This window comes from Vitis riparia, chromosome 6 (genome assembly GCF_004353265.1).
Source record: "Vitis riparia cultivar Riparia Gloire de Montpellier isolate 1030 chromosome 6, EGFV_Vit.rip_1.0, whole genome shotgun sequence".
NCBI classification, from domain to species: Eukaryota; Viridiplantae; Streptophyta; class Magnoliopsida; order Vitales; family Vitaceae; genus Vitis; species Vitis riparia.
Window position 1 is genome coordinate 19,332,753 of NC_048436.1, and position 21,358 is coordinate 19,354,110.

The following is a 21,358-nucleotide window of genomic DNA, read 5'->3' on the forward strand; positions in this document are numbered from 1 at the left end:
AAGTTTGAAATAAAAAATAACATTTATTATATATTATGTAAGTTTGAAAAAAATAATAATATTTGATGAGGTATTTAAAAGTTATTTACTTCAAAAATGCATTTGCAATAATAATTTTTAATCATTTATCTTTTATATTTAATTTAATGGAGAAAAATTATTGGGAAATGATTCAACTTAATCCACTGATAAAAATGTGAGAGAATGATAAAATAATTAAAAAAGAGAAGGATAAAGATAGGGTGAACTAGTTTTTTATTTAATAGTTAATGATATTTTAGAGATTATTTAAAGGTAATATTATTTATCTCAATTTCTACTTTTTCATTGGGTTTTGAGTTTAATTACGGGTAAAAGGAGGACCTTAGTTTAGTTACCAAGCCTAGTCGGGTTAAAAACATAATTCTCCCTAAATTTTTAATTATTTTTTTTTTTAAAAAAAGCATGCTAACACTATTATCTTCTTTAACAATATTTTGAGAATATAATAATGCTATTTTTTATGATATGGTAGTATGACATAATCACTGAGGAATAAAGATAAAATCGTTGATACGAGATTATCATGTCATTATTTTAAGTATCAACAAGGCAATGAATCAATTAAATTATATATTTGTTTATTTATTTAAAAGAAATGCAGAAAAGATGGGTGGTTTCAGCGTTTTCCAATAATGCTTAAATTTCTTAAAAAGAAGGTTGTGGGATGCCAATATCCGCGAGGTGGAAATGAGGTGGCAAGAAAGCAAAGGGTAGAATCTTTAAACGCACCATGTCACCTGCCACGTGTGAAAAGACAGATCCAGCAATAGGACATGACATGGCATTAAGCTGTCAGAGGCTGCTCTCTACCTGACGTCACTTGTCTCTGTACTTCATCCCCAATTCCTAACCACTGCACTTTTAGTACCTTTGTCTCTCTAAAGCTCTCTTCTTTCTGGGTTTCCAAACAGATCGCAACTGCTAACCCCACCATCCGCACAATCCATTCCCAAGGTGCGAATCTTATGCTTTTTCTTAGTTCCTATCATGTTTGGTTGCTGAGAAAATGCAAGAAAATTGAAGAAGATGGATTCTGCATTCTTGGACTTTTTTCCATTTGGGATTGGAATTCCGTTCCAAAAAAAAAAAAAGAATCTCCTTTTGATTCAAGTGAGCCAAGTCAATCCTTGCTTCTTTTCTTTTCGCGGTTTTCTCAGTAGCCAGCCGTGGGAGAATCAGGGTTTAAAGGTTTTGTTGTTATTATTATCCCTTATTATAAATTTTTAAAATTTTTTGTTCCACTGGACTGATATTTTTCCACAGAGTAAAGAAATGGGAAACACGGGAAGCAGTCGCCGGCGACACCAACGGAGCCACCGCAACCACCCAGCTCTGCCGCCTCAGCTATCACCCCAACCTGAAATTACTGCAAACAGATACGTTTTTGCCGCTGCCACAGCTTACACATCAGCGTACCCTAACCCTAATCAACCTTACTACTATAATTACAATAGTCACTACCCTCCTGTGCCGGTACCGTTATCGGGTTCGTACACCCGCCTTCGTCGCGCTGGCGGTGCAATCCCAAATTGGGTTGGTGGGCACCAACCTTGCGGGGTGGCTCCGCCCCCACCTGCCCCTTATGTTGAGCATCAGAAGGCAATTACTATTCGAAACGATGTGAATATTAAAAAAGAAACATTGAGAGTTGAACCAGATGAAGAGAATCCGGGGAAGTTTCTGGTTGCTTTCACTTTTGATGCTACTGCAGCTGGAAGGTACATTTTGTCTCCCTGATGGTCTGTTTGGTTGGGAGGAATTCATGGGAAAGGAAAAGAAAACTTGCAATTGTTTAGGAATTTAAAGTTTCCATATCCTCTACTATCAATCTTAGAGGTTGAATTGGACATAAAGAGTTTGATGCACACTGCCTTGAAATGTATCAAATGTGAATTATGACCTATTGCTTGCAGAAGAAACTGGTATGGAATTTGGTTTGAATACTAGAGTTGCAATAATTAGGTTATACATGTTTCATTTTATACAATTTCCTGAACTTCAACTCTGGATGTTTGGTAGTGTTGTGGTAATATTTTAGCATATTAATATATAGAATCATAGATAAAAAAAATATTTTTCCGGAGTGCTTCATTGTTGTTTGAAATGCATATAATCATGCTGATGGCCAATGGGTATAGGTTGGAGGTCGGGGTTGGGTGGCGGAATGTTTGGTGCCATTGACAATGATTGTTGTGTTTATTAGTTGACAATGATTAATTTTCATCTCTTGCTTTTAGCCGTTCATCTTGTTATGTATGCACAGAGTCCAAAAGTTTATTCCCAGAGGAAGTAAACTCTCCATTAGGTTCACACAAGAAGTTACTTGTTTAGTATGAAATTTGCAGAATACATGAGGACATCACTTATATTTAGTAATTGGGGTTACAATTGAATTTTTTAGCATGAAATATTGAACTCAAAATCCTTGCCCGTTGATAACTGGGGCTGAAACTGAACCTTTTACTATATGATGTATCTTTGGTGGAAGTTTGGCAAGGACACCCCTATTTTTGCATTTTTCTCTGAACTGGAGATTACGTTGTCTTCACAATGCTTTTGTGTTCCATTGTGATCTCAGATTATAATAATCTGAAGTTTCATATATCAGAATATTCCAAAAATGAAATTATATAAAGTAATTTTTGGCATAAGAATCAACTATTCATAGTTTTGAATTGTGTCTTGGTCGTGTTTCTGATTAATCTTATTTTAAGATGTTTCGATGAATGATTTTGTTGGTCATATCTGACTTTGACATCATCACCCTGCTTTGAATAAAATGTAACATTTCCATTGGCAATTCCTAGAGTGAGTCTTGTTTAATGTAAAAAAGGATCAGGTTTGTTATACCATAGGAAAGATTTCATAATTGCTGTGACTTTTTTATTTTAAGAAGGAAAAGAAAACATGAAGGCACACCTTGTTGCATGAGATACCAATGGCTGAAAGAATAAATTGCTTCATATTTCTACCCTGCAGTCTATGGCTGCAGAAAGCCTAGTTGCAATTGGCTTTCTTTATGCTTTTATCTGTGAAGGATGCTTGCTATGGTGTGGCATAGAAGATGCATGAAGTGATCCTATTGGACAAGCTCAACAACGTTTGGTAGGCAAACAGAAAGTCTATTAAAAGACACCTAAGAAAAGGGGCTGCACCCTATGTACACAGGGGGTCAACAGCCTTTGGAGAAATTGTGACCACATTTTTTCTCCTCCCCCACAAATATCCAACATTTGCTACACTAAGCTGTACTGATTCTTCTATCTACCTATGTTTTTCCATCTTTAATATATAAGAAAATGCTTCATTTTCTGGAATGTTTTGCCAAACATCTTGTCTGACAAAGTGGCATGAATTGTAACTTTTGGAAAGCAAGAGATATTTATGGCGTGCATCTATTTAGAGAAGCTATTTGGCGAACCTGGTTGGATCATGTTACCTATTATTGATAGAGTTCCATCTTAACACTCCTTTTCCCTCTTTCCTGCATGCAGCATCACAGTTGTATTTTTTGGCAAAGAAGGCATTAGCGGTGACCTGATTGCAGTGAAGGAAGGTGTGATTGAACCTGTGACGGTATCTTTCCAGCAAGGTCTTGATCAGAAGTTCAAACAACCTTCTGGAACTGGGATTGACTTCTCAATGTTTGAGGAAACAGAGTTAATGCAGGAGAGTGATATCAAAGTTTGTCCTCTCCTGGTGAAGGCTGGGGCATACCCATTGGACCATAGTCAATCAGAAGGAACTCTGACTGGGAATTCTCAGATCACCCAGGCTGTGTTTGAGAAGGAGAAAGGTGTACAACAAGTGCGGGTTGTGAAACAGATACTGTGGGCAGAGGGGATGAGATACGAGCTGCAGGAGATTTTTGGGATTGGGAATTCTGTTGATGACAATGCTGATGGTACTGATCCTGGGAAAGAGTGTGTCATCTGCTTGTCAGAACCAAGAGACACAACTGTCCTCCCTTGCAGACACATGGTATATAATAATTCTATTTCTTCCTTTATTTTCCCCCTGTCTGCTAATTTTTTTTCTCTTCTGTGTTGACTGGAAAAGGAGTCAATAGGCAGTCATTCCACTGATTAAAACAAGGCTGTCAGACTGACAGCATGCCTTTAGTGTCTTTTGTATCCTGGTCAGAATGTGCGTGCCTCAATTAGCAACTATTACCAACAGCTGGGATTTGAAGATCATTGGATAAATGTTTAATTTTAGAACACAAAGTAATGAAATAGGTTCCAGTTGACTTAGATTGGCGTACTGGTAGTATACCCAGAGTTTTCCCATAATAATATGCTCCATCAGATTAAGTTTATTGGTCAAGGATTACTTATCAAAAATTGCTGTTTTAAGTTGGATATGAACGCTTGGGAGCTCCACCTCAGTTTATTAAGTCCTGTGCTCCATGGATGGGTTGGTTCAACCTACATACATACACATTAAAACTGAAGAAAACAGATTTGGATGAGAATCATGATCCAGTCAGCTAATCTCATCCACACCTCAGGAGGAAGTATTTCTTGAAGTTTATGTATTTCATTTGCGTTAAATCTTATCAATCTCATACTTAGATTTTAAAGCTTAAATTGTTGAACATTTTAGTTTCTTGTGTCTAATTATGGGTTGGTTGGATTTTGTTTGGACTATTGGTGCAGTGTATGTGTGGTGGGTGTGCCAAGGTTTTGAGGTTCCAGATGAACCGATGTCCTATTTGCCGACAACCAGTTGAGCAGCTCCTGGAGATCAAGGTAAACAACAAATCTGACGTGTGAGGACCATATGATGTTGCTAGGATGGTCTCATAGGACTTCTCAACAATATGTCTATAGACTAGAGGTAAAGATGCAGCATGAAGGTTTGGAGGCCTTGCTTTGGTTCTAATGCAATGCTTCTAATGTGGATGTTGCACTGGAAATAGTGAGAGTTAGATACTTCCAATACATACAGAAAATCATGTTTGCTTTGGAAATAATTTTGCTGCAGGAAAGAAATTCCACTGTAAGCATGTTGATTCATGGTGTTTCCTTCTGATTGTCTCTGGGATTTTTAAGGAAACTGAAGTTCTAACACTCTACCCATCTGCCTCAAAATGTGAGGAGAAAACGACTGTATATTTTCCAGAAATTATTAATTTCTGCTATAAAGTGTTTTTTTTTTTACTTGTTAGGCATTGAAGGTGTAAATTTCACTCTAAAGAATTATGTCCCATTTGTAAAATCTCCTTGCCCCAGGGTCAGTAGCACCTTCCTTATTTGTAATGTATCATGTTTTTTTTTTCTTAATTTATTTTTTTTTAAAAACGATTTATCAGAAAAATAAAATTTCAGACAGACATCCCAGTTCTTTTAGGGACCAAACGAGTACATTAGTGTGAACACATGAAATTGATTATTTAGTTCAATTTTCTTGTGTATAGATGTATGGGTCTTCGGGCTTGATGAAGCGTGTTCACAACGATTCGATCACCTTCCATGAAAATGGGATATCAGGGGTGGATGGATGCATATGTTGCACATTGAATATGACTTATGGAGATTCATGTCATATATGTTATCGAGTGGAGATGCATAATTTCATAACTATAATGTTGCATGTGTTCACAATCTTGAGAGGTCATTAAGCTAGTAACTAGGTTGGTGGTCACTTTGAGTCGTAAATGATTTAAATTCTAAAGTAATCATATATCCTCATTAACTTGGAGATGAACATTTAATAGAGGCATCATAATATCTCTTATGGGAATAGTCATATCTTCTCGAGCAAGATATGGAAATATAAAATGATCATAGAAAGTGAATTTTTGAATTAAAATATAATTTAATTGATGAATAATAAAATTCTAATCAAATTAAGATATTAGTTTGCATGTGCAGTGACATAGTAGGTCAAGGACAATGCTTTTATTAATTAATTGATTTGAATTAATTTACATTAAATATAATAGTGTGATTAATTTTCTTTAGTGGAGTAAAGATAGACCCTGTTATTTGATGGGTCATGGTGGCCCATGCTTGAGTTATCAATTTCATGTGCATAATTATTTGAGTGAACAATTGAGAAATTGGGTTGTACCATAAGGGTTAAGGGTAAGATGAGATTTATTAAGGCTAAGGTGGTAATTTTATCCTAATATTAAGACCTATAGTAAGGAAATTATATTTGAATCTACCAAATTTCTTTTTACATTTATCAAATTTCTCTTTACATCCTACTTATTTACATATCCACTTTAAAATATTAACCTTATTAATATATTCACATGCAAATTTCCAATATACCTAAATGACTCTTCCCATTCTTCTCTTCAATGCCCATCTTCTTCCTCATTTTTGTCTTAATTTTTTTCTTCTCAACAATTAACCTTAAGAGAAAATATTTTTTAGTGCTTATTTTTATCTAAATTTTGACAAAAAAAACTTTATTGTAAAAATAGTTGAAAAACAATTAATAAGAATTTAGAAATGATTTAGAAGTGAGACATTGTGAAAAAAAATGGAAGAGAAATAATAATAATAATAATAAAACTCATTTTGTGGTGCTCGGACTTGAAAGGCCATACACCATGTAAATGTTTGGGCCTTAGTGTGTTGGACGCTAAGAAGGGGTTTGTGTTAGAATCTCTAGATTTCTCTGTTAAAGCTAATTAATTAATTAGAACTCAAGTATGTTAGATTAAGTGACTCAAACCCAATTTGGGCACAAGTCACTTAAGCCCGCAAAGAATCCTATACAAACTTGTGGATATAGCCTTTAAAAATATGACATAATGTAATAAATTTGGACAATTTCACTTTATCCATCATTATTCCATGTATTATACTTTATGAGCATTTGGACGTAGCATCTCTGGCATTATATATGACTTGAGTGCATTTAGAGTTGTATAGAAGATTCAAGTCATGGGTTATTTATAAGTAGATGATTTGTTCATAGTCAATTTGTAGAATTAGATAATCTATTTGAGGTTGTAGTGTACCACCTTTTACTTCAAGGGATGACTGGTTTTGGCCATTAGGATGAGATTCTCTTGGTGAGTGCACTAGTATGTATAGTTGCACATTTAACAAAACATACAGTGAATCATGATATAAAGCTATTGAGTAGTTATAACTTCACCAAGTTGTTATTTTGTATTGTTCTTCAACCTTAAGAGAATATTGAGTTTGTGCAGAAGTTTGATCTATGGGTAAAATTCTAAAGTGATAATAAATTATCCCATGAATTGGGTCACTATTGATGGAAGCAAGTCATAACAAGTATTCTCAAATGAAACGTCATAATATCTCATGGACTTTGAAATAATGTGTTATCTTGGGTGATCCTAAGGATTTGTGATCATAAAATTTGTGGAATCGTACTAATTCCTTTAATGGAATTTAACATACGTTTTTAATGAGTTAGAGTACGTCATTTGATCACATAATATGAAGATTTATAACTTAAGGATTGTAAAGGTAGTCTTGAAAAGCCAATAGCTTTTATCTTGTTATAATACAAATGACCAGTTCATGGGGAAATTATATATGGTAGATAGCAGGTTACAGACCTGAGCAGTTAGTGTCTTATTGTAATATACATAGGACATTAGAGTGTAGTTGATTCTATGTAATAGCATGTTGAGTCAACTTCAGAATTGGATTATAAGGGAGTCAATACTATCTTATAAGTCTTAGTGGTCCCCATGATTTATGAGGGTTAGATGAGTTTTTGGTTCATTTGTGTGCATGTAGACATTTTAGTAATTATGCAAGGTTGCACATGGGTAAGTGAACAATATCCTTGAATTGGGTTAATTGATTAATTGAAGTTCTATTGGATTAATTAATTAATTAACAATCTTTTTAGGCTAGATTAAGTGACCTAAACCCATGGTGGACTTAAATCACTTAAGCCTAGTAAAAAACCTATAAATATCCCTCATAGGGATTAGGGTTTCAATCTTCTTATCTCTTCCTTTAATTTAAAGAAAGAGCAACCTAACTTCCAAATCTCCACCATCTCAGTTCCTAGACTCACGGTGGAGTTATTAGCTGAAAGATGATTGAGTGTACAAGATCTTTTACGATTTTAAATTATTCTACACTAACAAGAATCGATTCATGAACATCCAGATCATAGGTATGACACATTTCTCTAACTGTATGGTATTATTGTTGGTTTTGAATGTCATTATTTTTGTTATGTGATAGATTTAGAAAGCCTAAGATAGGATTACATACATCCTAATGATCTAAGGCTTGGGAATGGAGCAATTCAAGGTTTCCCAACAATCCCTTTAGGGGTTTAAGTTTTTTTTAGCATTTTGTCCATCATCTTCCAAAGAGAGATTGAGAGTGAACTATAGCCACCCTCAAGAGAGGAAGAGAAGTTCACCCTTCATTTGTGTCAAGATTTATGAAAAGAGAGATTAGGTGGAAAATCATTGAATAGATGAGATTTACGACGATTATTGTGGATTTGACATCTTTTTCAAAGTGTATTCAATCTGAGAACATCCATATCATAAGTATGAGTTTCTATCTCTAGATCTAGTCTCTATTATGATTTTTATTATCATATTATTCGGTTGCGTTAAATCTAGAAAGTTTAAGGATAGATAACATGTATCAACAAGATTCAAGGTCATGGAACGGGGTAATCTAGGGTTCCCACCACTTTATAAGCTCGATGTCATGATCATTTAAATCAAATAGATAGCTTAGTATGAAACAAGGGATCCAACTAAGGAATTGAAACTCAAAAGAATGGGATAATGGTTTTCAATAGAAATAGAGTAAATAATCTGTGTGAGTGGTATTGTTTCAAGTAAAGGTTGAACTTCTTTTGTAACATGCCCACCAAGATCAGATGTTATATGGCATGATAAGATGGAAAAGTTCGACTTTCACGTGCCTTAAAAGATAAAGCAATTATTGATTAATATCATATTCTTAATTGAATTTTTGGTATATTATGTCATTTTATATATTATTTATAAATTATTTAAAATAAATTATTTATCTGAAATTACTTTTTATTTAATAATATAAATATATATAATTCTCAAATCTAACTTAAATTATTTCATCAAATCTTCATAATAATTAATTACCTTTTGAAGTGTTATCTCTTCTTATTTCCTTCACCTATATGACATTTAATTTCTCAATACAAATAATAATAATTATCAATAAACAAAATGAGATTTTAAAATTTGTATTAAAAAAGTCATTCCATTAGGAACAACATAATTTAAAAATACAATACGAATTATTAATATTATTTAAAATTAATAAATAAAGTTCATTTTCAAACATTGAATAATTTGATACATTGAGTTATGAGAATACATTTTGATTTAAACAATTTAATTGAAATCATTATTAAATAAAAGTCATAAAAAAAAAGACAAATAAATATATCAATTTCAACTTTTATACCATAAATTTATTGTTTAGAAGTGAAAATTTTAAAAATGACTGTATATATACCTAATATTAAAAAATATTGTATTATAAAAACAGCATCATCCATGCATATATATATATATATATATATATATATGCTGATGTATAAAAATATCCATGAGAAAAAAATAAAATATTAAATTAAATTTGTAATAAATAAATTATTTCGAAAATTTTATTTTTAAATTTCATTTATTTGATTATTAAGGATATGAAAACTACAAATCATAATAATATTTGTAACAAATTTTTTTTAATATCTTCTTCTACATCGATTAAATATAAAAATATAAACATTTTAAAAAAAGCATGCCCATATCATCCTTTTTTTTATTATTGAATATAATTAAATTAAATTAATTATTATTTTAATATCAAATGTGCGTTGAAACTGGTATGATCTTTACAAATTTTATCATACCATGTGATTTTATTTAGTCAAACAATTTTAATATATGTACTATGGTCTTCTTTTATGTTTTTCTTTTATTTTTTCTAATATTTTAATAAATTTTAATTAATTTTAATCCCATCAATATTTTTCAAAATTTTCATTGTTCATTGATATATCTATATATTTAATCCCTAAGATATCAATAAAATTTGATATTTTCATCCTTATCCAATACCTTGTCTCTTCTTCAACCTCTTGAGTGCACATTTGTCAAGATGAAATCTAGACAAACTCTTTGCAGCAACTTTCTTCTTCTCTAAAAGTTTAGGGTAATATCTGTAATTATTTTTTAAAATAGTTCTAAAAAAATAATTTTTAAAAACAATTTTTTAGAATTGTTCTCTAAAATTTTATAAAACAAAAATATGTTTAGAAACCTAAAATTGTTTTTAATCTATTTTTAATATTTTAAAATTAAATTTTATGTCATTAACTTTATTTTTAATCATTATATATATTTATATAATATTCTTTAAAACAATTCTAAAAAAATAATTAAAAATAACTAAAAAATAAGTTATCTAGTACCCAAAATTTTTATTTTTTTATAATAAAAAACAGTTTTTGCTTTCAATTTTTTTTTCGAAAAAAAAAAAACAGGGCCTAAATTTTTTTTGCATCCTATCATTACAAAGGGTGGTATATTATTATTATTATTATTATTATTTAAGCCGCGTGTGAACCATTCATTTGCCAGTTGAGCATCGCTGACAGAATGGCGTCTGGATTACAAGTTACAAACTTGCAGCTCATTTTGAACTCGGAAGCAGTGCCGTATTGCCTTTGATTTATTTATTTTATCCCAAATTAGTGGCTCGCCGACAGCCACTGTGGTGCCGTGCCTCCTCCATTACTCGCCACAAGGAAAGGCTTCTGAGCCTCTGACAATGAAGGTGGAGCTCTACCCCACCGTCACAGTCGCATGCGGCCTTTTCTGGGCAAAATGTAGTCACAGACTCACAGTCGCATTCCCTATATTTCCATATTCGTCATCGTTTGATGGCTTTGTTCACCCACCAATTAAAATTAGTCATCTTCACATTCCCTGTCTTTCCATATTTGTGATTGCTTGATGCCTCTTTTTACCTTTCAATTATTTTTACTTTTGAATTTGATGTATAACATTTTGTCTTTGGGCTCAACCTAACTTGCCCTTACATTTGGTGGGGAGATGTGGCTGATAATTGCTCTTGAGATTTATAGTTGGGTTATTTAATTAAAAGAGTAGTTAAAAACCCAATTTTAAAATTCTAATTTTTGACCATTTTTTCTAATCAACGAAAATGGCTGTACATGGTTCCAAGGCCCGTAAAAAGCTGCCACTGTAGAAGAAGAAACCAACCAAACTTTATGGCTGTCAACGCTGCCAAAAGGATAGAGAGCTTTCAATTTCAATTCAAGGATAAGGACAAGTCCTCCGTTAAAATCTCCTAATGCCAGAGGAACTTAAGCCCTCTCTTCTATCTTCTTTCATGGCTTGGAGAATGGTTCTTCTCTTTCCCTTGCTCTCATCTTCCAAGTAAAGTACAGTCCACTCTAACAAATCAAATCAAATCACCTGAAAGAACTAAGAAGTGGGTACTCGTCAAAATGTCACTCTCTCTCATTGTCAATCCATTTCTGAGGCCCCCAAGAACGAATGGGGTGTCTGAATCCTCGCATCTCTTTTGTGCATTGTATCCAGCCAAACACATTCGTCCGGAAAAGTTAAGTGAGTTTCTTTCCATTTCCATTCACCACCCAAATCTCTCCAATATTACGATTTTGGCTTGTGAATCTGTTTCCCTTTTCTTTTCAGTTTTCATCTTTAACGTTCCCTGCCTGAACCACATTTAGAAATTAATTCTAAAGCAGTAAACCCTGAATGTTACAAAATGAAAACCAGAAGTGCAGGCCTCAGGAAATACCTTAGGAACATACTTTCGTGTTACAACATACGAAGAATCTCGTGGTGGCGGTGTTGGTTGCATTATTGATGGATGTCCTCCTCGGATTCCCCTCTCAGAAGCTGATGTTCAAGTCGAACTCGACAGAAGGTATGAACTGTGTTCATATATCATCTAGTTAACATGTGCCTTATAAATGATGCTAAGAGAGTTGAACTAGATATTTCAACTAATGTGATGATCAGGAGGCCCGGGCAGAGCCGACTAGTTTCCCCTAGAAAGGAAACTGATACTTGCCAAATATATTCTGGAATTGCTGAAGGTTAGATGATCATTAATATTCACATTTTCTCACAGCTTCTGTTCCAGTACTGTAGTGCACTTAAATTTTTCATGAAAATCAGAAAGGACTGATGCAAGATGTATTTCCTCCAGGACTCACTACTGGGTCTCCTATCATGGTCCATGTACCAAATACTGATCAGACAGCACATGTAAGTATCGAGCTTTGACCCAAAATAGTGCGTTTTAAAAAAAATTTCCAAAAAATAAAGTCGTTTTCAAAATAATGTCCGATCTAATGCGTTTGTGCCACATAAGCTGTCATGTCATAAAACCGTAATTGGTGACTACGGTTTTATTTTTCTAAAATGGTTAGAAACCGTAATTACCAACCACGATTTTAACTTTAAGTTTAAAACCGTAGTTGGTGACTACGACTTTGATTTTTTTTTAAAATGGTCAAAGCCGTAGTCACCAATTGCGGTTTTAACTTTATATATATTTATATATAACTTTAATTTTTTTAATAAAAATATTATATTATTTTGATTTTACATATACTTATTTCATTATTTTAAAAATAATAATATATGAAATTAAATAATTGATATTTTTAATTTGATATAAATATATTTTTAAATTTTATTAAAATAATATACTCTATATTTAATATAAATATATTTAGTTAATTATATTTAAATATAAATAAAATATAATAAATTATGAAAGCCTATTAAAAAACAAATAATATAAATTATTATATTAATTAATAATTTTTATATACTATATGTAAGTGGTATATAATGTCACATGTATATAAGTTCAATTAAGTTTAAAATTTATCATATTTTAATTTAAGTTCATAATATTATATCGATATGACAATAATTTATTTATATATTTAAATAAATATGCTAAATTTTAAACTTTTATATATATATATATATATATATATATATATGTGTGTGTGTGTGATATTATATACTATTTACATATAATATATAAAAAATTATTAATTAATATAATAATTTATATTATTTTTTTCTTCAAATAGGCATTTATAATTTATTTATTTTAAATAAACATAATTTATTATATTTAATTTTAATTAAATAATTATATTTATATTAAATATGGTGCCTATTGTTTTAATGAAATTTAAAAATATATTTTTATATCAAATTAAAAATATCAATTATTTAATTTCGTATATTATTATTTTTAAAATAATGAAATAAGTATATTTAAAATCAAAATAATATAATATTTTTATTAAAAAAATTAAAGTTATATATAAATATATATAAAGTTAAAACAGTTGGTGACTACGACTTTGACTATTTTTAAAAAAAGTCAAAACCGTAGTCACCAACTAAATCGTGGTTGGTAACTACGGTTTCTAACCACTTTAGAAAAATAAAACCATAGTCACCAACTACGATTTTATGACATGACAGCTTATGTGGCACATACGTATTAGATCGGGCATTATTTTAAAAACAACTTTATTTTTTGGAATTTTTTTTTAAAACGCACTATTTTGGGTCAAAGCTCTGTAAGTATCTCTCTCTCTCTCTCCATATATATATATATATATGTATGGTGCTTAATCATATTGAAGAGCTATGTTAATGAATTTCTCAGGATTATAGCGAGCTGTCAAGGGCTTACAGGCCTTCTCATGCAGATGCAACCTATGATTTCAAGTATGGTGTAAGAGCAATCCAGGTAAAAGGGTTCTTAGAAAATTCACATTTGCCTAAATCTCCATCTTCTTGGATGTATGATTACATTTGTCAACTGGGAATGTAGGGCGGTGGAAGGTCTTCAGCGAGAGAAACCATTGCAAGAGTTGCCGCTGGAGCTGTAGCAAAGAAAATCCTCATGAAATTTTCTGGGACGGAGGTGTGTTTATGATCTTTGTCACTAAAATCATTCTTTTTAAATTTATCATGAAGTTGTATTTTTACGCTAAAACTGTAATCTCTGAGTTCTACAAAATGATCAGGTTCTTGCATATGTCTCTCAAGTGCATAATGTTAGACTTCCAGAACATTTGGTGGATCATGAGTCTCTGAACCTTGATCAGGTATACAAGCTGATTTTGTTCTCGACAATTATTTGCAACCTGATCCTTCCCGGTGTGTAATCCTTCCTGGTGTGTAATGTTATTTCCACATTAAAATTAAGTGGGTGACCCACTAACCTAGTATTTAGCCGATTAAAAGAATACCCAATATCTTTAAACTGTTATAAAGATATTTACCCTTGATGGAGTGGGTAAATTATAATAATATTATTATTTGAAATAATAACAGTTATTTGAATAACACGTTCAGAACGGTTTTTGAACGTGTATTCTTGACCCTCTTCTTCTATCAATAAGAAATATATACAGAAACTCCTTCATGTGTGGTGAGTGCTCTCTTCCATCAATTACAGAAAATAATTCTGTGTATTAAGGTTTGATAAGGAGAAGAAGAGATCAAGAATTTAAGATCTATAAACTAAAGGGAAATCTCTCATGACTGCATGTTCTTCAAACGGTATGTAATCTATTATTAATTAATGTTTTTATTATTTTATTATTAGAGATGAGCTTGAATCAATGATCTGGATTATTGTGTGTTAATTTCCGTATTAAATCTCAACATGTAAGGCTAGCAAAGATTTATACACTTGGTCTTGATTTTGAAGTTTTGGGACTAGGGCTAAACAATGGCTTCCCTAGATTTGTAGGTTTTGTTTCTCACACCAATATGAGTTTTTAAAATCTTTGATTCTCTAAAGGAAAAAGTTGGTATGAAAAATATTTTTTTCATGAAAATATTAAATAAAATAAAATATAATTAATACTAATTACAAAATTTTTGTATTTTAAAATTATTGAATCTTTATATTAATGAATAAAATAAGTTAAATGAGTTTAAAGTAGTGAATAAAAATAATTTATTATTTTTTTTCACTATTTTCTTTTTTTAAAACTTATTCTTAAAGCATTTTATACTAAATCCTTTGATTTTTAGTTGTATTAGACTAGGCAAATACTTTTTAAGAAAAGTAGAAACTTTTTAATAAATTAAAAAAAAAAAAAATTCTAATCAGAAACACCGACGCTCCAAACTAGAAGCATACTCATCTCCAACATGAATATGTTAATATAAGACTTATGGTAGTAAAACAATTTTGAATCAGTAATCTTTGGAGCAAAATTACCAACCTAATCCAAATACATTAATACCAACTAAGATGTCAAAGTCCAAATCCCTCTCACCTACCCACAAGGCCACAACTGGCCCATAAAAGGAATGATATTTCCTCCAGGTAGGAAAACCAGGATTGGGACGGACCCCAAGCTAGGAAATTGGGTACGGGTCTTTTGTTGGAAGTAAGTGTAGTAGTATCATTACCCTAGACAATGAAGGGGACTGTACGAAGATTGTTAACTTGTACCAGGTAGAAGAAAGTATTGTTAGGTGCCCAAATGCAGAATATGCTAAGAAGATGATTGCTGCAATTGATGCTGTTATGGCGCGCGGTGAGTCTGTTGGTGGGGTTGTCTCATGCATGGCTAGGAACGTCCCTCGTGTAAGCCTCCACTTACAACTCTCTCTTCCTCTCTCTCACCCCTTTCAGATTTTTTTAAGTAATCCACAGGATGATTAATCTCATTTCATTTCAGGGACTTGGTTCACCAGTTTTCAATAAACTTGAAGCTGAACTGGCCAGAGCTGCCATGTCACTGCCTGCATCGATAGGCTTTGAGTTTGGCAGTGGCTTTGCAGGTATGGAATTGGTTTGTCGTATTTGTTTTAAAAAACCCACCAAAAATAAAAAAGTTCTAAGGAGAACAATGATGCTTACTTTTCCAAGCTTCTGATTGTCATTAAGAATCCTTGCAGGTACATTAATGAGTGGGAGCGAACACAACGATGAGTTTTACATAGACAAACGTGGAAGAATCAGGACAAGAACAAACCACTCAGGAGGAATACAGGTACCCCTTCCCAGAGCCATGTATACATCACATAACTTCATCTGATTTTACTTGGGTGCTTCAATGGTAATCCTAACGTTTAACATGCAGGGAGGGATATCTAATGGGGAAGTCCTAAGCATGAGGATAGCTTTTAAGCCAACGCCTACAATTGAAGTAAGTTTTGGTAGTCTCTTTTCTTTGTTTTTCCAGTCAAGTATATGACGGGAAGCAGACACCTGCTTGTCACCATTTCTGTAGTCGGTTAGTGGTTTTTTTCATCTTAATCGGAAAAAGAGGGAAGGGAGTTGGTGACACTTAATAGTATACACAAACCTTTGTCATATTTGTGCTGTCAGTCATTGTGAAGACAGGGAAGCTAGCTTCATTTTATCAACAACACTGACGTCAACTCCTGCAAATTTGATGCTGTACAGCTGAAGCAGCACACAGTTACTAGAGATAAACATGAGACTGAGATACTATCACACATTCGCCGAGATCCTTGCGTGGCTCCACGAGGTGTGTGTACTCCCATCCTCAAATCTCCTCTTAGAGAACGGATTCTTTTACCATTGAAGTGGTTGTTGATGCATATTGTGATGGGGGCATATGCAGCGGTGCCAGTGGTGGAGTCAATGATAGCCCTTGTGCTTGTAGACCAGATAATGGCACAGTATGCACAATGCGAGCTGTTTCCAATCAACACAGCCCTGCAGGAACCCATGGGATCACTGAGCTCAACTCTGCCGACCTTCCCTGTTGAAAAAGTGGGATGTGTTGCTGACCCTTCTGTGGGCCTTTAGAGAAGAAGCACATCAATCTCTTTATCTTATTTTATAGCAGCAGGGTAATTTTAGCAGCATTGATAGTATAGAAGCTTTCATGGTATGCATCCTTGAGCTGTAACTTACATTTCATTTTAACTTCTCCTTGTGTGTGTCCAAAACACTAGAAGATGGTTTACAAAGGAACATGGGCAATGCAATACCCTGGTCTAGATCCAGGGTTCTGCCAGTAGCAATCTAAAGCCAAGTGTTCATGTATAAAGTGTCGGATTTTAACATGGATATCATCAATAGCTGGGAGTCGGACTGATTAATAACTGAGGTTGATCAGGCTTATGGGACAAGCCCAAGGGGCTTTAAGAAAGGTAATTGAGCCTGGGACTAAAATAAGCTCTAGATCTTAGTTCTACCAAGCTGATACAAAAGCCTGAGGCATACCACGCTTGTGCACATAAGCGGGTATTACCATCCTAATGAAACACAAAAATGTTATAAATTGATCTCCAGAAAAACTGATCAAGTCAAGACTGAAGCAAACTTGAAATCGCAAGTTCAATCAAACTCATTCAAAAACTTAAATTTGCGTAGGTTTCCAGCATCAAATATCAAATATTGATATAAAGATGAGTTGTATGTGGATTCTACACAATAATCAGGAAGCATTAGAAAGGAATATTGACCCTCTTCAGAAGATGCAATTTGAGAAAACCTCAAAAGCTTTGGCAGGTTTCAGAGCCAGGCAGGCAGGCAGGCAGGCCTGGATCTACTCATTTGCATTGTAAACGGTATTGACTGATGCAGCTGAAATTATTTAATGAACATTATAGGCTATATAATGTGTAGTATTATATAATGACAGCTATGCTTAGGTCCATTCATTTGATGACCATTACAAGCTATATGCTGACAGTTGTGCCCATTGGTTGGTCCAGTAAGAAATAGAACAAATAAATCTGGAATGGCCACTATACTTGATAAAAAAACAAAACTATCCCGCAACCATGAGAAACAAGCTTGGCATGGACTTGTGAACTTACAGCATGTATGCATACATGAATAGTATTCACTATGCAACACATGTAAATAGTTGCATCCCAAACCAAATATCCAACAGTTTAGGTGAAAAATAAGAAAACCATTAACCTAAAAGTTAAAATAGCATGCAGCTTGGGAAAACAGTTCAAATTCACTTATTAAGCAGCTTAAGAAATGTGAAACAAATGAGTGGATAGGCAAACAAGTTAGCAGTTCAGATTAAGAATGAAACGAGTTGGAAATTGGGGTGATGGGAAGCATGCATAGACAATTGACCGAAGCTACAAATATGAAAAAATTAGGAAGGTTTCCATTACTCAAAAATAGGTCATAGTACTAGAACAACTTTTGGAACGAGTTGGGCCCCAGATCCTAATCAATCTCAGCTTAACAAAATATTCAAATTCAAAGATTCCTTATAAGCTATCTCAAAATAGAGTAAAAACACCAAAGACAATAGTTAATAAGGGTTTTGATATCACTACCTATAAAATATAAAATAAATAATAAATAAAAGAGAGGAAAAAACACCAAAATAGGCAGGTAGACAGAACCATTATTACTTAAGAGATAAATCCCACTGTGACTCTCCTAAAAGCTCTCATTACAGTCTCAAATGCTCTAATTCTCATCCAAAAATCTAGACTCCGAGAGATGGATGGAGAAAACAGATTCTTCCAATATGACAAGGTGTTTGTACACAACTACACATGACTAGTATAAATCAACCTGAATATATTTTCTTACAGTTGTCAATCACATTATTCACATTGATATGTTTCTCATCTTTTATGGATGAGTAAACCTGCATTCTTAGTCAGTCTTATAGGAAAAACTAAATACCAGAGGAGGCACAGACAAACAAAGATCATTTCAGCATAGCTTCAATCATATTAAAGCATAGATGTTTCCTCCACAACCTAAATGAGGAACTTAAACAAACATACATGCCTGAACATTAAACAGAATTCAAAGGTAGTTCGATAGTTTCCTCCACAACCTAAATGAGGAATTGAAACAGACATACATGCCTGAACATTAAACAGAATTCAAAGATAGTTCAACAGGTGAGTGTGTGGATCACACATCCAATTCCACACCCTCACTTTTATTTATTTTCCCCACCTTATAAGTAGGGAAACTGAAGTCTTTAACACAAGAAACCAAGTTCACCAAATTTGCCACGGCGGTTGACGGTTCAGAACCCCCACCATTGATGGACAAAGACACCACTGTTTCTGAGACCCTTGAAGAGGGTCATGCAGTCTTTGCAAGTAGCAGTGTTGCAGTCTACACCTTCTGTGCAGTGGAGGAAGATTTCATCAACAAGGCATATGGCTCCACTCTTAAATAGTTCGAAAAGAAGTTTCAACTCCACCTCTCTTGCATTCATCATAAGGACAACAAAATCCCCAGCTACTACTGTTTCTTTAAACCAATGAACAAAATCAAACCCTTCAGCATACAATGGCATGCTCAAATCTTCATCAGAAACAGGTCGAGAAATGGCATTTCTTCCAGCAAGGCCTGGATGATAAACAAAGGTGATACCAGGTTTTCTCACATAAGCAGATAGAGCAGACGTGTCATGATCAATGACATAAATATCAGAAGTTCGAGAGTTCACTGTGTAGAAGGGCTTGATCAAGTTTTCAATACTCGAGTTCACATATTCCCCTGCACCTATATTAATATAAATTAGCCGGTTTCTGGAAGATATATTCATGAACTTGGGTAAATATGAAAGTTGTGTATCACAATGTCCAGAGTTTTCCTCTACAAGACTCTCCAGATTCTTCACTAACGGCCTGTTGTTTTTGACTGATGGGCACTCATCTGGGAGCCGGAAATGCTCAAAGGAAGAAACAGTGTCAAACCTTTTCTCGAAAACAACAAGGGTAAAAGAGTTGATACCACTCACATGAACGACATTGGAACTTTTCAAGAAAGATGAAACTGGGGTGGCAGACCTTATCAAGCTACCCGAGTTATAATCATGGGCACCTACAAGGATAGCCCCAATGCCACCCGGACGCAAAACACGCTCAATCTCAAGCATGAGGAGTGCCGGTACTGAAACTTTATCAAGAGCTCTGGAGAACACAAAATCGAAAGAATTCTCTTTAAAATCAAGCTCATAAATGAAGCGTTTCCGTAAAAGGGAGAAGAACGGGTGCCTATCAACACCCAAAGCATTGGAGAACCCCAATTCCCGCAATGCCGATATGGCTGATCCTGATCCCACCCCTACGCAAAGGGTTTTAGCCTCATTATCCAATAAATCCATCTCCATTAGCTCTCTAAACACCCTAATCGTTGAATCCTCAGGGTCCTTGCACGGCAGTGCCCCGAAAAGCGGGAATACCAGAGCGGACAGGGGTCTCAAGTAATCAACCCTAAACAAAAGTGGGTTTGAGCTAACATCCAAGGGGCAGTCCTCAAAATTCACAGCGAAAGGCTCGACTGCACGAGCTTCGCGTACGATCTGCACAAGAGGAACTATTGCCAAAACTGAGGCAAACAAGCAAGCGCGAAGAAACAAGCGTCGTGCTAAGGACCCATAGAGGATCTGCCATTTCAAGGCCATGATACCCATTCTCATCACAAATTCAACAATTTTTGCAGGACACTCGAACAACAATTCGATGATAAAAGATGATGAAAGCCAAGAAAAAAAAAATTGATTTTTCAAAGAAAAATCAGATCAAGCAAGGAGATTGAACCAAACAACTATGAGAAAAAGGGATTAGCGGGTGCAAAACCTGGAGGAGGTGTGATTCCCACCCACGAGGATACCCATGGATTTTTGGAACCCTAACCAGACTCTCCTCAGAACTCTCCTCGGCATTGGCTCGTACCACGACGGAACCATCTTCGGACGATTGAATCGAACCCTTACATCACTTGAATCCAAGATCAAACATGCATTGCCGGTGTCAATTAAAGCCAATGCTAGGGTTAGGGTTAGGGCTTGAAATGGAACAGTGGATGTAGATCTGAAAGAGGAAAGTGTTAAGTGTTCAGTTCAGTGGGAACTGTGATGGGTGACGTTTAAAAACGAGGCGTTTTGAAGAGACGAAGCATTATTGAAGACACGTGGCGGTAGGAAGCAGCCGCTAAAGTCGGTCGAGATGGGGTTGTGGGCCCAATTCAGCTGTACGACGTCATGGTGTCCCCTTTGTCATTAAGGATTCTTTCACCAACATCGATAATGCCGTTGAAATAAGAATAGTAAAGATAAAATCACCCGCCGGTCCTGAGTGATAGTTTTACATCCGTTTATTTCCAAGTCACTAGCTGTCATTTCCCACGTGTTCGTCCCTCATAGGCTTAGAGCTTTCACTCATTAATGCGTCACAGAATTGGAAGAATGAGCACGTGGGATGGATCCGCGATCTGATTCGCTGTTTTTTGTTTGTTTTTTTTTTTTTTAATGATAGTAGATT

The 21,358-nt window shown here is 34.1% G+C and overlaps 3 protein-coding genes across 5 annotated transcripts; 2 read left to right on the top strand and 1 right to left on the bottom strand.

Annotated features, from left to right (window-relative positions):
• The first annotated feature begins 879 nt into the window (after window positions 1–879).
• Window positions 880–5,299, top strand: LOC117915648 (probable E3 ubiquitin-protein ligase LOG2). Its single transcript, XM_034831270.1, has 4 exons — window positions 880–996; window positions 1,306–1,760; window positions 3,537–4,023; window positions 4,701–5,299. Exons 2-4 carry the CDS (start codon window positions 1,315–1,317, stop codon window positions 4,815–4,817), a joined length of 1,050 nt encoding a protein of 349 aa, XP_034687161.1. The 5' UTR covers window positions 880–996; window positions 1,306–1,314; the 3' UTR covers window positions 4,818–5,299.
• A 6,087-nt stretch (window positions 5,300–11,386) lies between these two features.
• Window positions 11,387–17,161, top strand: LOC117916423 (chorismate synthase 2, chloroplastic-like). Of its 3 annotated transcripts, XM_034832424.1 has the most exons (13): window positions 11,391–11,656; window positions 11,831–11,981; window positions 12,077–12,153; window positions 12,267–12,325; window positions 13,758–13,841; window positions 13,926–14,018; window positions 14,122–14,202; window positions 15,570–15,701; window positions 15,796–15,898; window positions 16,016–16,110; window positions 16,201–16,266; window positions 16,527–16,611; window positions 16,708–17,161. In XM_034832424.1, the coding sequence occupies exons 1-13, from the start codon at window positions 11,536–11,538 to the stop codon at window positions 16,893–16,895; spliced, it is 1,335 nt and encodes a 444-aa protein (XP_034688315.1). In that variant the 5' UTR covers window positions 11,391–11,535; the 3' UTR covers window positions 16,896–17,161. The 3 variants fall into 3 exon arrangements, with proteins under 3 accessions (XP_034688314.1, XP_034688313.1, XP_034688315.1); XM_034832423.1 differs by having other exon boundaries at window positions 11,387–11,656; window positions 11,834–11,981; window positions 16,527–17,161; XM_034832422.1 differs by having other exon boundaries at window positions 11,388–11,656; window positions 16,527–17,161.
• Window positions 17,162–19,110: 1,949 nt separating this feature from the next.
• LOC117917085 lies at window positions 19,111–20,508 on the bottom strand. Its single transcript, XM_034833313.1, has one exon. The coding sequence runs from the start codon at window positions 20,506–20,508 to the stop codon at window positions 19,111–19,113; it is 1,398 nt and encodes a 465-aa protein (XP_034689204.1).
• Between the last annotated feature and the right edge of the window lie 850 nt (window positions 20,509–21,358).